Genomic DNA, 15,986 nt, shown 5'->3' on the forward strand with positions numbered 1-15,986 from the left:
GCTGTCGGCTATGATCTTGTCGCTGTGGTCAATTGGCAAGAAGCCRCCGCATCGGTTATGCCAAAGTTCATGGAGACGGATCTTGGGTCATATTCTACGACCTGCAGCCTTGTACCAACGGTAAAGACGCCATCTGATGGCCGGAATGGACGCATAGCAAGATCGAGAACACTAGATTGCAAGAGCTGAGGCAGACCTTGCTCGGCGAACTGAGGCCTTGCGACTGCGCGAGGAGGAAGTTGCCGCTCGGGAACGACAAGATGACGGCACCAAGCGCAAGCGAGATCAGTACAAACACGCCATCAAGGAGATCGAAGCGGCGCGCAATGTCAAGGAGATGCGGCTTGGCCCACGGATCTTCGAGCTCGAAATGCAGATCTCGGGCTTGCAGCAAGAGCATGGGGATGCAGTGCGAACGCTGGACGTCGTCGTTCGGCGGGAGGCTGGCCAGGGGATTGCGGCTCAGAAGGACTTGCTAATTCAGCTCCTGGATGATGAATATGTATATCTGTAGCGGAAGACCTGTGAAAGGTGATCATGCCCGCGGGACCTAGGAAGTGGTTTCTTTGATTATGGAAGTCCGTCCAGAGAGAGGTGAGATGTTGCCATCTATGTAGGTAATATCAGACGTAGCAAAATTGATCCATGTTCCAACGCATCATTACTCCATTCGCAGTATCGTCTCCTATCATGGTATACGTTGATGATACCAAGAAGTAAAATACATCGGACTGGCCAAGGAGCTGGCGGAAAACTTTACGGCCGAAGTTCGGCCGCCGCGGGATTCGGCCCATGTGCGGCCGTGAAAACCGCGGCTGACTAATCGGGAAGCAGAGTCCCCAGATTCAGCGAATCTTGGCAGTATTACGTGATCCTAGCGCCACCTGAGTGAATCAACACATGCCAAGCCCACACACACTCAGCCCCCACGCATGCTCCGTCGTCCCTGCGAGTATCTTATACTAGACGCGCGAGCTGTGTCACGCTGGTCCAAGCTCAAACGCGAACATAAAAGCCTCTGTTTTCTCCGCACCTCTTCCTTTCCTCTTCATCTTCGTGCAAGGTTAGTGATCTCCCCCTACTATCTCCCACCTTAACATCCGACTAACATCCTCTAGGGCTTTACGCATATCAGTGAGGATTCGTCCGAGATTGCGTTTTTGCTAGTTGAAAACTATCAACTGACTGCTCGACATGGACTACGGTTCGTGTCGGAATATTTGGAAAAACACACAGCGATGTTCGCATCACTACCTTTTCATCATACTGTCTGCCATTGTCRCAGGCGTCTGGAGAAGAGAAGAGTTTCATCCCCGTTTCGCACCTTGAACAAATGACATCGAGGCTGATCATGAGAATGCAGCGACTTCACTACCACATCAAATCACGTTCGAGCACATCGTTGCGCGCCTCGTCGATTCCGTTCTGTGAGACCTCCTGCATCGTCGCTGTCGTGCTGCTTTGTAACCTCGGACCGCGCGCCCCCCCCACATGATGCTACCCACCAACTACGCTTCGATACGCACACCGGCGCAGGAACTCTGACGCGCGCACGATAGATCTCAAGCCAGTCACACTCGATGACTCGAGCGAAGTCGGCACAGCCCCATCCTTCGATGCGCGTCGCACATTCGATCCTCACAAACTGTTGCCTACGATAGCCACACAGTCATGAACGCCCACGATCCAATCAGTTTGGAGCCCGCTGCCTGTCCCGTCTGCAGCCGTGGCGAAAAAGAGTTTGCTTGGAAGTATGGTCGTTTTTCATGTGTCGACGCCCAATACGACGTCCAGCAGGCAATAGCTTAGCAGAGACCTCCACGAAGCAGGGCGGAGAAGAGAAGAGCATGCGAAGATGCCTGTACACGATGTGGAGAAAGAGGAGACTATGCAAAGACACCCGGTCACGATGTGTAGGATGGAATAGAGATTTTCCAGGCTGAGGCATCACCGCATTACAGCCTGCTCGTTCCGCGAGCTCGAGTGGGCATCTCAGGCCGCTCGCCCGTCGCCCTCCAAAAATCTCTCAAGCGGCAGCTTCAAGATGACGCGGCTACGATGATCGCAAGATAAAGTAATAGCGTCTACTAGGGCAACATCGCAAAGAACTAGAAGATGGGACAGCTCAGCGTCGACTTATGCCCATCAACACATCTGTCACCGAACCACCTCCTTCTCAGAACCTTGGATTGCCGCCTACGTTCCTTCTCACTGTAACGGTCGGAACGCTTGGCTTGCTCAAGGCCTCCGCCTAAAGTCTAGTTACCCCCGAGTAGGTAGGGTAGGTATAACACAACATACACGGAAGGAATGAACAAAAGAGCGTCTGAGAAGGAGGCAGTCACCGACATCAGCAATTTCCCATCGCGACTACATGTAGCCATAAGTAGTGCTATGTCTGCGGAATCACTTGCTTGCCATATACAAGGTTGGATCAATCGCAGGACGCTTTCTTCTCCTCTAGGCAWGGCAGGAAGGGAGTATACAATGCGTGGGCATCATGTGTGAAAACGACCATGCTGCAGACTACTCTCTGATCAATCGAACAAAGTACATTCCTTCCACATTTCAACATGAAGCAAGAGATGAGAACAGACGTCATGTAGTTGATCTTTTCATTTCTACTTACAGAGCCATCGTATGGACAGTCTCTGGGAATCCGCTGTAGCAGATGAAAACCGCATGGACTCCAGCAATTCCCTGCTGAGATGCAGAGCCATCTTCGCATCATGCTCACGCTTTCTCATCTCTYATTGCATGAAGCGGAACACCGTCTGCCTTTCATACACATTCATCACAACACTTGCACATCACGCCCATCATGCACATCATCAAGCCTGAACCTCAGCCTGGACCTCAGCAACAGCGCCCTGCAACTTGGAATCCAACTTTCGCTCATCCCTCAATCCCGTGAACAACGCTAGGGCCTTGTCGAGCGAGATCTCCTCGCCCTTCTTCTGCGTCTCCGGATCATMGCGATTGCGGATGTTGACACTTCTCGACTCCATCTCATTGGCTCCAACCACCAGGATGAAGTTGTACTGCGCCAATTGACCAGTACGAATCTTCTTCTGAAGCGTGTTGCCGGTGAGGTCAACATCTGCGTGCATGCGCTCCGCACGGAAGATCTTCTGAATCTCAAGAGCATAGTCGTTTGCCGAAGTCATGATTGGGACGACGAGGATCTGGCGGGGCGAGAGCCAGAATGGCCACTTGCCGGCAAAGTGTTCCGTCAAGATGGCGATGAAGCGCTCGAAACTGCCGTAGATGGYTCGGTGGATCATGACGGGACGGGCACAGCCTGGTGTGAGTTCCTTGCGATAGTCGATCGCTGGGACGGCGCTGTGATCGCAGCCTTTGTGGTCTGCTTCTGGAGTGGAGCCGGTGACTGCTGATACAACCGTGGACGCAGCTGTGGATACGGCTTCCACTGCGGCGGCAGGTGCGCTGCGGATAGGGAGCTGCTCAGGCTTGCTCTCTGCGGGTGGCGCATTCTCCTTTGTGGGTGCTGCTTTCTCTCCAGTAGGCTTGGCCTGCTCATCAGTGCGGTACTCCAGGTTGAACTGCTGCGGGAGTTGAAAGTCCAACTGGATGGTGGCGCACTGGAATTCCCGACGCAGAGCATCACTGATGGTGACGTCGATCTTTGGACCGTAGAAAGCACCGTCACCAGGGTTGAGCTCCCATTTGGTGCCAGTCTTGTCCTTGAAGTCGTCGAGAGCCTTGGTCAATGTAGCCTCTGCACGCTCCCATGTAGCCTCATCACCAAGGTGGTTCTCCGGCATGGTGGAGAGCTTCAATTTAAAGGTGAAGCCGAAGAGGCCGTAGACGGACATCATAAAGTCAAAGAGAAGGTTAATCTCTTGCTCGATCTGACTCTCCATGCAGAAGATGTGGGTGTCATCCTGCTGGAAACGTCGCACACGAGTAAGACCTGTGAGTGCGCCCGAAGCCTCATTCCGGTGGAGAATGCCAAAGTCGGCGATACGCATTGGAAGCTCGCGATAACTGCGCTCGCGGTGAGCAAAGAGGAGGCAGTGACCGGGGCAGTTCATGGGCTTGAGCGCCCACTTGTCCTTTTCGACGTCGAATGTGAACATGTCATCTTTGTAGTGCTCCCAGTGACCGGAGCGCTTCCACAGCTCGGAATTGTACATGTTGGGTGTGGCGACCTCTTGATAGCCGCGCTTCCAGTACTCCTCCTTGATAAAGGACATGAGAGAATTGTAGATGATCATGCCGTGTGGGAGGAAGAAGCATGAGCCGGGCGACATTTGGTTGAAGAAGAAGAGCTCCTGTTCTTGGCCAATCTTGCGGTGATCACGCTTGGCGGCTTCGGCAAGAAGGTGCTTGTGTTCTTCGAGGGACTTCTTGTCGGGGAACGAGACACCGTAGATGCGTTGCAGACTGTCGTTCTTGGCGTCGCCGAGGAAGTAACTGGCCGAGTTCTTCATGATGGAGAAGGCCTTAATGCGGCCAGTGTGTTGGACGTGAGGACCTCTGCACAGATCGATAAGAGGGCCGTTGCGGTAGACGGTGGTGCTGGTACCGTCGGGGATCTTGTCATTGATGATGTGTTTCTTGTACTTGTTGTATGCGAACATCTCCAGCAGATCCTCCTTGCTGAGAGTGACACGCTCAAACTTCTGCTTCTCCTTGATGACATTGTTGACGATCTTGGTGAGAGGCTCATACTCGCTCTCGGTGACGGAGGCCTGGTCAGGCAGGGCCATTTCATAGTAGAAACCATCATCGACGGGCGGACCAATGCACAAGTTGCAGCCAAAGCGTCGCTCACACGCCTCGCCCAGCACGTGAGCACTGCTGTGCCAAAAGACCTTCTTTCCGTCCGGGTGTTCAAAGTCGACCAGTTCGAGGGTCGAGTTCTCCTCAAACGGCCGGTCCAGATCCCACAGCTCGCCATTGACGCGAGCGACAATGGTGCGCTCGAGCAGGCTCTTGGAAATGTCGTAGGCAATGTTGGCCGGGCTAGTCTCCCAGCTCTTTCCTTGCTTCACGCTGCCGTCATGGAGGGTGATGGTGATGTCTTCACGCGGCTGTTCCGCTCTCCACGCATCCTGCTCCGCCTTGCGCTTATCGAAGAGGGCATTGCGCGAGGCAAACCACTCCGGTGTGGGTTCGAGCTCGAGTTGTACCTGCTCTGGTCGGCCTTTGGCGGCTTTTTCCTTCTTGGGCGCCATGCTGAAGCTTCGGTAGGGGATCCACAAACGATGGAGGTGTTGGTGTTGTAGAGTTGGTAGTGCTCGAAGTGTTGTTGCGCGCGTGAAGTGAGGGACAAGGCGTCGTAGCAGCATGCAGAGACAGCTGTATAACTTCCAATGCCTGCCTGACTCCTCAGCAATGTGACTCGAAGCTGTGCGCAATACCTTACCTACCGTAACTTGTAACTCGAGGTCGTGAGTAAGCAAGTAATAACTTTTAGCGCCTTCCTTACCTATTTGCGAACCCCCACCCCACGCACGCACCATGTGTCGGCATATCCCCGGTCATCAGTCCCGGAGCTGCCTCCTCCGTAACTTAAATCTCACCTTGAGGCTTGGATAGAAAACATCCGAGCATCTTCGGGAAAGCCCGATGCGCTACCTTGTAATAAAACATCGTATGCCGTCAATACGATGCCTTTCTTAGCCATGACCTTGTCGAATGGAAGGGGAAATGCCCAGTCGTACTTCTATGAGGCGCATCATGCCACCTGCCAGCTCGCGTGACGCGGTCCAATGGGGCTGTGAAGGACCCGCTCCAGGGAGAGGTCCAGCCCTTCCATTTGCACTTATCATTTCGACTCATGTCCAGGGTGATCAATCCTACTATACAAGTAGTGTTGTAGTGCCGGTCGAGCACTGCGGAAGCCTTTCCAAGACATTCTCACCCTTGGCGACATCATGACAATCCCTCCAACGACAACAACATCACCCCGCATCATTCGGACGAGCCGTATATCTCCTCAGCAGTCAGTGGACAGTGAACATGCGGTGCCACTATCGCTACTGGATGCAACAACTGCTACATTCGGCCTCACCAGCGCCGTTTGGCTAATTGAACGTCCCACCATTCCACTTTCTTCATCTGATCTCCCCACCCATCTTCGCAAGGCGCTCAGCACAATTCTGAATGTTTATCCTCAGTGGTGTGGTTACCTGAAAGCTATCCTCAGCAAAGATGGTACTTGTCTTCCTTCAGAAACAGCATCTTTCCCGCCGCATGCCAGACGTTATGGTCGTGTTTATGTACACTTTGGCAYTGATACAGATCCTGGCGTGGAGTTTATAGAAGCGAAAAGTACTGCGACAGTCGACGATCTTTACACTGCCAATTCCGGAAAGAGACGGCCCGTCTGGAATCGACTAGAGGATGGAGTGACTCTTACCCATTTTACACCTGCAACAGACATTGTCCTTGCCCTCAAGCCCGCCAATAACACGGATGCGGATGGCTCGCACAAACCAATCATGGCGGTGCAATACACCGAGCTCGCATGTGGCGCCATTGTCTTGGCCGCAAAAATCGCTCATCCACTGGCAGATATCACCTCACTCACACACTTCGTGCGGGACTGGGCCAATGTCAGTCGTGCAATCCTTACAGATGCGCCCCTAACAATCCGAACGCCAATCTTTGAACCCTGTCAACTAGACTCTTGCGCCGCGGGCGACATTGATGCTGCGAGACCCGATCCCAGCATTCTGAAAGACGCATTGGACCTTCCACTACATAGATACGACTGGTGGGATCCTCCCGCTCAGCCACCTTCTCCATTCCCTGCAGATCTTCCGCTGGCTGGGACGCCTTTACCTTGGTCAGAGTGGGATACCGCAGCGCCAGTTGAGCAGTACACAATTCACTTCAACCGAAAGCAGATTGATCACCTATGGCAATCAGCCGTCCAACAGAACTTCTCAGCGCCAACGAATTTGGTAATCAGCAAACACGACGCTCTATTAGCTCACATCTGGTCATGCGTCGTACGTGCCCGAGGTCTCGAAGACGACCCAAATCCCGTCCACTGCGATCTCGTGCTAGGAGTTCGCCCGGCATTCCGATTAGACGACTCCTTCCTGGGATCGCCCACAATGATGCTCAACATCGAAATGGATGCCTCGGACGTCGCTTCTGGCAAATCTCTGGGACTCGTCGCGCATCGCATTCGAGAGACGATTTCTACCGTCAATACTCGTCAGCGAATAGCTGCTCACTTACACAGCATCGCGTATGAGAAATCTCCGCAGAGAATCTGGCAGGCGTTTTTGGGGAGGAGACATTGTTTGGTCACTACGTGGGCTAGGGCAGGGATCTATGATGTTGATTTTGGGTTGGGAGGGAGGGTGAGGTATGCGGATGGGATGGTGCCTTGTTTGGATGGGTGTATTCTGATTGTGGATGGTCCGCCTTCGGAGGAGTCTGGGGTGGGAGGCATGTCGAGAGGGTGGACGAAGGATGGAGTGGATGTTACTTTGCCGTTGAAGAGGGAGGATATGCAGAGGCTGTTGAGGGATCCGGTGCTTTTACCCAAGGTGTGAGCTTGTATGTCTGCCGCTCATATGGTTGCTCTTGTGATTTGAGCGAGCCTTCATTGGATCAGAAGCTGTGCAAGGATTCGCCTATGAATCCTGCACATAGAACGCCGCCACATATCCAACATCCTTCGCATTTCTAATTAGGTGTACGAGAGTCGTATTCCRGCTGATCGAATGACACCACTACTTGACGTACATACTCAATAGATAGAAATTTCCGCGTAACGATCAAATCCGAGGTTCGGGCGACGGTGGTTAAGAAGCTAGACTTCTCAAAAAGAGTTTCCAACGCCAAGAGCTGTGAGTGAATGTGAATGTACCTTGGCAAATTGATCCTGCGCTGACGACACTTGACGATTTAACAATGCTTCAAAAGGTTCAAGCAATCATGAGAAGTCACCCATACGATGCTGCTTTGTGCGATGGTTTGGCAAAGGCGAGAACATTGCTTTCATCTTTCTTTGTCTGTTCTCTCTTTTGAGCTTGGTGAGCCTTCCCAAAACGGCATCAGAAGCCATTAGAATATCCATGACATTCTGCATAACATCTGCTAGAGTTGGGATCGGGAAGCTGCTCTCAAGTGCGATGATCTCATCTCAGCCATCCTCGGCGACCAAATGCCGGTAACACTTCTCAAGAGGTCAATAGGTACCGCTAGTCGTGCTACTCCTCCTGCGCCGATCACTTCTACTCCGAGACCTGGATCGCTGTCGCTTAACATTGAGGGCTCGATACCTCCTCAAAGCATCTCTGTCGATTTCACCAGCATACTCCCAAGTATCCTGATCAGACCCATATCCCACCCAGGAGACGAGATACATCGGCCTGCCATCCTCATCCTTATTCACAGCCTTGATCTCGTCAACAGTATGCATATTCATATGTTCCATCTCGCGAGGAGCCTTGCGTTTGTCTCCTGTCGTGTTGATGATGTGCCATGCGTAGATGATTCCAGGGATGTAACCCATGAAAGTCAGGAGAGTACCGATGGCGAGATCACCAGAGCAGCAGCCTGTTGATTGGCATTAGTATTTGGTTCATCGTCGACTTGTGCACGGCTCTCACCTCGCTTCCACCAGATTACGGGGAGGGGAAAGGGGATAGCCCAAGTCCCGAGACTGATACTGCAAAATCGACTCCATGCTGTGGAGGAAAATGATCCGACTCTTCGACCAATCTTTTTTCGCGATAGATTACCGCTTTGATATTGTCTCTGAATGTAAGAACTTGACCACGCAACTGCCACGAGGATGAGCCATCCCCTGAATAACAACAGTCGCGTTTCGGGACCCGGAAGATTCGCTTCGATCACATCTGAAATCTCTGCAATCAAGTCTGGCATCTTGAGATTGATTCTTCTCGGAACGAAGCTACATGTAGGATGAGAGGAATAATGGAGAATCAAGAGGGGTTTGACTACACCTTCACCTCCTTTGTTTGCCTCAAAGCTTCTTCCACCGCTCTTGGATAAGAATCGCATCGAGATGTTCACACATCACCTTTGTTCAGACTCACATCCACCGCCGTTCTTGGTGAACGCTTTGTGCGCGAGAGATCTGCTATATCCCTGGTGAGTTGTCGAAGTCGCACGATGCTTCCTCCAACCCCTGATTCTCACACAAGCTTATCATGGAGAACATCAAGCTGATACTCTCAGACCTGACCGGCGAGATCGGCTGGCACGTTTCTTCGGCATGGCATTACTACTCACCCCCTATCTTCACAAGCGCCTACGAACGTCCCCTCTTTTGGTTCGGCGCCTACTTCGCTTTTCGATACATTCGTCTGATCGTTCACCTCATTGCATTCTGGTGCTACGAACCGACTCCAGTTCCCGAAAACCCAACCCTGACCTCTCAAGACTGCTCCGTGATCCTACCAACCGTCGATCCCGCCAACAATGAATTCATTCACTGTCTCGAATCCTGCCTCGTCAATCGTCCCAAGGAGATCTTCATCGTCGTAGTCGGAATGGAAAAGTATGCAAGCTGCAAGTACCTGATCAACAAATATACAGAGGCCTGCTCAGACACGAAAATCACAATCCTCACAGCCCAACAAGCCAACAAGCGTACTCAAGTGGCCCTCGGCATCCGAAAAGTCAAGACGAAAATAACCGTTCTCCTTGACGACCACGTTCTCTGGGGCCACAAATTCCTCCCCACAGCCCTAGCCCCTTTTGAAGATCCCCAAATCGGAGCCGTAGGAACCAACAAACGTGTGCGAAAAGAACACACAGGTTTCAATGTCTTGTCTTACTGGAATATGCTCGGAGCCATCTATCTCGAACGCCACAACTTTGAAATCCGAGCCACCAACATAATCGACGGCGGAGTCTTTGTCATTTCGGGCAGGACTTCTCTCCATCGTACCGTGATTCTTCAGGACAAGGACTTCCTCCCGGGATTCACGAATGAGAGATTCTTCTTCGGGCTTTGTGGACCCCTGAATCCTGACGATGATAATTACATTACCCGATTTGAAGTCTCTCGTGGCTGGGGGATTAAAATCCAGTATTCTGATGATGCATGCATTGAGACGACGTTGGGAGCTTATCCCAAATTCGTACAGCAGTGTCTTCGATGGGTTCGGACGACTTGGAGGTCGAATTCTGCGAGTCTGATTACTGATCGGACGGTTTACAGGAGTCAACCTTGGTGTGTCTATGCGGTGTACATTACCTCGYTCTTCAACTTTGCATTGTTCAATGATGTTGGACTGGCTTATCTTCTGAGGGCTTCGGGGTACGGAACTCTCTGGACATATCTTGCATTAGGAACCTGGATTTTTGCAACGAAGATGGTCAAATTATGGGCTTACTTCCAACGTCATCCAGAAGACTTGAGGATGTTGCCGGGATACTTTGCTTTTGCTTACTTTCACAGTCTGATCAAGCTGTATGCGGGTTTCACCTTCTGGAATTGTCATTGGGGTGGCAGAGATTTAGCTGGTATCAATCGAGCCGCTGGAGGAGGAACAAGTACTTCGTCAAGACAGCACAGTCTCAGTTCAAGACCAGGCAGTTCTTCATCGAGTGGGTCATCTCGATATTCCAATGTTCCACCAGCGAAGGAGGCCATGAATACTACCGGAGAAGGTCATTTCACGCCTATCGATCAGGCATCTCCAGGACCACAGGTCGATAGCAAGTCCGCCACGCCATCACCTCAAACATCTCAAGCCCGTGAAAGTTCAGCTCCTGCACCAGCATCTCAACCCGCTGGTATTGTTGAATATATTCCGTCTTCAGACTCCACCACACCAGAGGAAACACAATCCCTCACCACACCACCAAAACTCCAAACAGATCCCAAAACACCACCAGCACCCTCACCCACCACTCGTCTCGGAACCTCAGGCGATCTCCCTCAAGAAAACGTTTCCATCGGTCCACGGGAAGGCCCCATAACCTTCAGCCCACCCGCCAACATCGAAGACTACCACCGACACGGCCCCCCTCCAACGTCCACAAGGCTACAATCATCATCAGGCCCCTCCATCTCCTCAACCAATGAACCCTCATCCACCACATCCAACCCAACAAATCTGCAAAGACAGCACCCCGCCTCAAACAAAGACTTCACAGAAGACGAAATCCCAGGCTTCGGCGCATCCTCCCTCTTCACAGTATACACCCCTACTTCCGCCGCTAAGATCAAGGCCCAACTTTCCGCAGCAACTCCTGCACCCTCCCCATACACCACAGCAGCAGCATGTAAACACTGCCTCGAACACCGTCTGCTAGCCATCCTTTTGATCGTCATTTGGTTGGGTACTTGCGTCGTGCATTATATGATTGCGAAATTATATCAATTACCTTTGGGAAGTGGAGTTGGAAGTAGTACCACGGATAGTTATCAACCACAACAAGCGCTACCGCAGGATTGGGCGAGGGGTTTTACACCAGTGCCACAGCTGCAACAGAATCCGATGGCTGGGAAACTTGTTGCTGCTGCCACCACTGCTGTGAGGACTAATGATCGGTTCGAGAGGAATTGGGCATGGTAGAGTTTAGGGAGCTGAATTCAAGGGGTTTTCTTTGCTCTTTTGAAGTTGGATGACGAATGTGATGTGGATACTTGAATAAGAAAATAGAAGGAGATGTTTATATCACCAAAAAATGTGGAAATGGAGATGTAATAGTAATATAAATTCCCAGAATCGCGCTATTACTGTAAATGGTATATCCAACAAGCAGCCCTGCCAACAACTCCCCACTTCGCACTCCCTCCCAACTTCGCACCCCCCAAACAATAACCAACCAGTAGAAAGATAAAACTGACCAGACAGAATCTACAAACCCATCGCCAAGTAAACAGCTCCCATTCCAATCGCAAAAACCATTCCTGGAACAACCAATCCCCTCGCAGCAACACCCTCGTACTCCGCAGGCTGCCTGTCACCACCCATTCCCATGGAGGAAGTACCAGAAGGCATGCTAGATCCCATCGTCTTGGTAGCGTTCGTCTTGCTGCTGTCATTCATAGTCGGCATAGCCATTTCCGTCGGGGTCTCCTTGGATGGGACYATGGAGTCCGTGGCCGTCATGATTTCTGTCTCCATGGATGAAGGAGTAGGCATAGCCATCATTGTGTCTTCGGTCTTGTATTCCGGAGCTGCTGCCATCTCGGCGGTGGACTTTCCTGTCATTTCAGCGGAAATGTCGGCGTGCACGGGGTCTTCGTCCGCGCCTTCGGGGTTGTGTTTGGGGTCCATATCCACAGAAGCCATGTCTTTTTCCGACAACATGTCTTCGGATGCGACGGCTTTGGCGCCTCCCTTTCCAGCAGGACTAGATAAATCATCGACCGTCAGCAATCATTTCCCTCGAAAATATGTATGAAATGGGGAGGACAGGTGAGGGGGAAGAACTTACAGACACTGCGAATAATCATTCCTCAACTTCGTGCACGAAGATCCCAACGCACAAGCATCCGGTCCAAAGTAGTTGCTACCCGCACACTGACCATACGCCTGCTGTACAGTTGGCAAACACTGCGAGTAAGAAGCATCGCGACGGTAGCATTTTGATCCCGCAGCGCAGGATGTTGGGCCCTTGTACGAGTCCCCACCGCATTGACCATAGGCTTGTTGAGTGGACTGGCGCTTTTTTAGCCCAGAGTCTTCTTCTCCGGCGTTGGCGGAAGCTTCGACGCCGTTTCGAGCGGAGGCGTCAAGGGACAGGGGGCCTCCAATCGGAAGCATAATCGCACCTCTCTTCTCGTTCGCCGCGTCTTCTCCGGCGTTGGCGGAAGCGTCGGCGCTAGTTGAAGACGAGGCGTCGACAGCAAGGGGGGGAAGCGACAAAACATTGATTCCGCGAGAGGAGACTCTCTTCTTATTTGCCGCGCCATCTCCGGCGGTGGCGGAAGCGTCGGCGCTAGTTGAAGTCGAGACGTCGAGGGCAAAGGGGCCAAAGGGGCCAATCTCCATCTCRCCGCGAGAGGAGACTCTCTTCTCATTTGCCGCATCGTCTCCGAGGTTGGCGGAAGCGTCGGCGTCGGCTGAAGCCGAGGTGCTCACATCGAGGTTGCTGAAGTCGACCACACCTCTCTTCTCCTTTGCCGTGTCGTCTCCAACCTCGGCGTCCGCGTCGACGCCAGTTGAAGACGAGGCGCCGAAGGAAAAGGCCTGCACACCGCGAGAAGCAACTTTCTGACCTTTTCCAGCATTGGCGGAAGCGTCGGCGGAAGCGTCGACGGAAGCGCCGAAGTCTCCGTTGATGAGCTCATTTATGCCAAATGGATCAACGGTTTGTCGAGAAGCAACTCTCTGACCTTGAGCGATGCTGGAAGCGGCGGCGAGAGCGATAATTGCTGTGGAACGCATGTTGTCTGGTTGTGTGTATGTGATCGTGTATTAAAAGGTTATTGGTTGGATGTTTCTGTTTCGATGTCGGGAACGAAAGTGGAAGATCTGGATCAAAGAATGTGAGGAAAACTGTTTGTAGTTTTCCAAATGGATGTGAGGATTGAAGATGAAGATGAGAGACAACTGCTGGATTTGTGGCACGACTTATACATTCCTTGCAGAGGAGAGCTTTGTTACTGGAGGGGTGGACGTTGTGTGCCAACGGTTTGGTTGTAATCTTTCTTGAAAGGAGGGAGAGGGAAAGTCTGGTTCTGAGGCCGTTGATGACGGGGTGAGCCATTGATGGAGGGAATGTCGTGGTTACAGATTGTATCGCTGTGTAAAGGAGGAAGTAATAGACGGTGGGAAAGGAGTTGGTTCGTTGTGGGATGAAACGGTTCATCATCGATGCGTGGGATAACGGTCAAGTTGTCTTCTGGAGGGTGTCTTGGTCTTGCACATTGATACACTTGGGAAGGTGTACTTTTGACCACCCAGCTGCCGCCAAAATGAAGACTGCATTCCTCTGCATGGCGTATGGTGTGAGAATCACTGATGAATGTTTRACAATGATGATGATGGTGATGATGAAGATGAACAAGAGCACATCACACTGCAAACGTTTGTGCCGCCTTCCCGCTGAGTAATAAGCGTTTCAACCCAAACGGCCTACCAGATAGGTAACGGCGTACCATGTAAATCCACGTTGCCAGTGTGACAATCACCATATCCTTCGTTGCATCATGCGAGTTGAAACAATGTTTCATTTCACCGCCGTTGACCAGACGCGTGGTCTTTGCAGTGAGTCACCCTTCCCCATCAAAGGAAACCTTGACTGTACCTAGGGTCATTTCAACAGCAACCAACACAGACATGTGGCACATTTTCCATTCGTTCGTGAATTCTGCAGCTAGCCATCTCCCTCCTCATCATCCCCGGCATTCCATCTCACTTACACCTCTTCTCCACAATCGCCGCGCCAAATTCATCCCACTCACTCCGACTAACCCACATCTGATGGAACGAGCCCAAACTCCCCAAAACACTGCCTCCAATCCACGCACCAAACTTCCTCTCCACACTGCTTCCGGCCAGGACTCTGACTTTCGGATTCGGGTAGATGGCTTGTAGGTCGGCTTGTAATCGATCGGGCAACTTCTCAATCAACGAACCGGCGCCCGTGACAATGATGTTATTCATGAGGTGCGGCCGGGCGTCGACGTCGACGGCATCAATGGCCTTTTTGCAGAGGGATGTGAGTGTTTGATCTGGTGTTGGGGTGAAGTCTGGAGTGGGGTATGCGGCTGCTTGATCGAAGAGGCCCTATGAATGTCATGTTAGTCGACATGAATGGATGGATGAATGTATGGAAGGATTGGGACATGTCTTACCTCTACAACCTTGAATCTCTCCACCCCAAATACCGTATTCCATCCGTCKGGAAACTCAAACGGCTTCGGCGGTAGTTGCTTTGCATGGTCGACATTAGTGTAGCCTCCGGGAGCGCCGGTTGGGCTTTCCAATCGGTTGGGACCGGGCCAGGTGGTGCAGAGGGATTCCTTGAAAGCCGTAAGGACCCGCTCTTCTTCCAGCGCGCGGTAGGATGCGGTGGGAGGCGTGTCGAATTTGTTGTAGATCGCGTTGGAGGGAGAGTTGGCGTCGACGGGGGATTTCGACTTGACCATGAAATGGGGGACCAGAGGGGCGGGAGTGGGGAGGGAAGCGAACATGGCGCGAATTTGGGAGGAGAGGTAGGAGGATGCGAGAGGAGTGTGATGCACGCTCTTCTTCAACACCATTCCCTCCCACACGGCGGTGACGGAGGTGTTTTGATGCCCGACATCCACCACCAACGCCGTCGCCTTGCCTTGTGCATATGCTGCCAATTGACCCGTCTTGGCCAGGAAGAAGGCGGGTACCCCCCACTTCTCCATGGCAATCTCCATGGTCTTCTCCCTCGCCTTGACGGGATTCCACGCGGGTTCACTCATCAATAATGGATATTCAGCCAACAGGTCACTCTCTTCGTCCTCTACCTCGTTCTTCTCCGCCGCCTCCTCCATGTTGGTGTCTCCCCCCTCGTCCTTGTCATCATTCAGCCCATTCTTACTCGGAGGAGTCTGTTTGGCGCCCGTCAAGCGGGAGGTGAKGGCGTACTGCCACAATGCCGTCGCTGTATCCCAATCCTCGACAATGCCATCGCCGTCGTAGGGCGTGCGAATCTCCATGCCGGGTTTAGGGTTGTGGATGCCATTTTCGCCGAATACTTTGCTGCCATCCTCGAGCAGGCCGTAGCTCGTGGGACAGACGGATTTGGGCACATCCTCCCCGCCGAAGCCCGCGCGAGTGGTGTGAGAGCCGGGATCGAGGATGAGGGCGTTGATGTCGTCTGGGAATGGTGTTAGACGATGCAATCCTCCAGCATGGTTGTAGAATCCACCCACCGCCAGCGTACTCTTGCATGTTGACCTGCCCCGAGGGCATTGCGGACGAGGCCATGTTGAGATTCCACCTCACTCTTTACATGCACTTGAATCTAGTAGTCGCGACCACAATGCTCCTTCCAATGCGAGATATCTTGATCAATGAATGTTGATGGAC

General features: G+C 52.3%; 6 protein-coding genes; 2 read left to right on the top strand and 4 right to left on the bottom strand.

Annotated features, from left to right (window-relative positions):
• Window positions 1-2,831: 2,831 nt before the first annotated feature.
• RCC_08985 (probable threonyl-tRNA synthetase) lies at window positions 2,832-5,201 on the bottom strand (the record flags this gene model as incomplete). Its single annotated transcript, XM_023774230.1, has 1 exon — window positions 2,832-5,201. The coding sequence occupies one exon, from the start codon at window positions 5,199-5,201 to the stop codon at window positions 2,832-2,834; it is 2,370 nt and encodes a 789-aa protein (XP_023629998.1).
• Window positions 5,202-5,903: 702 nt separating this feature from the next.
• RCC_08986 (uncharacterized protein) lies at window positions 5,904-7,538 on the top strand (the record flags this gene model as incomplete). The annotated part of the gene is made up of 1 exon (XM_023774231.1): window positions 5,904-7,538. One exon carries the CDS (start codon window positions 5,904-5,906, stop codon window positions 7,536-7,538), a length of 1,635 nt encoding a protein of 544 aa, XP_023629999.1.
• A 638-nt stretch (window positions 7,539-8,176) lies between these two features.
• On the bottom strand, window positions 8,177-8,877 carry RCC_08987 (uncharacterized protein; the record flags this gene model as incomplete). XM_023774232.1 has 2 exons in its annotated part: window positions 8,177-8,547; window positions 8,601-8,877. 2 exons carry the CDS (start codon window positions 8,875-8,877, stop codon window positions 8,177-8,179), a joined length of 648 nt encoding a protein of 215 aa, XP_023630000.1.
• A 287-nt stretch (window positions 8,878-9,164) lies between these two features.
• Window positions 9,165-11,543, top strand: RCC_08988 (related to capsule polysaccharide synthase Cps1; the record flags this gene model as incomplete). The annotated part of the gene is made up of 1 exon (XM_023774233.1): window positions 9,165-11,543. One exon carries the CDS (start codon window positions 9,165-9,167, stop codon window positions 11,541-11,543), a length of 2,379 nt encoding a protein of 792 aa, XP_023630001.1.
• A 285-nt stretch (window positions 11,544-11,828) lies between these two features.
• RCC_08989 (uncharacterized protein) lies at window positions 11,829-13,364 on the bottom strand (the record flags this gene model as incomplete). XM_023774234.1 has 2 exons in its annotated part: window positions 11,829-12,327; window positions 12,412-13,364. The coding sequence occupies 2 exons, from the start codon at window positions 13,362-13,364 to the stop codon at window positions 11,829-11,831; spliced, it is 1,452 nt and encodes a 483-aa protein (XP_023630002.1).
• A 969-nt stretch (window positions 13,365-14,333) lies between these two features.
• On the bottom strand, window positions 14,334-15,884 carry RCC_08990 (related to actin; the record flags this gene model as incomplete). XM_023774235.1 has 3 exons in its annotated part: window positions 14,334-14,708; window positions 14,777-15,774; window positions 15,830-15,884. The coding sequence occupies 3 exons, from the start codon at window positions 15,882-15,884 to the stop codon at window positions 14,334-14,336; spliced, it is 1,428 nt and encodes a 475-aa protein (XP_023630003.1).
• Window positions 15,885-15,986: the final 102 nt, after the last annotated feature.

Source organism: Ramularia collo-cygni (genome assembly GCF_900074925.1).
Source record: "Ramularia collo-cygni strain URUG2 genome assembly, contig: RCC_scaffold16, whole genome shotgun sequence".
Taxonomy (NCBI): Eukaryota; Fungi; Ascomycota; class Dothideomycetes; order Mycosphaerellales; family Mycosphaerellaceae; genus Ramularia; species Ramularia collo-cygni.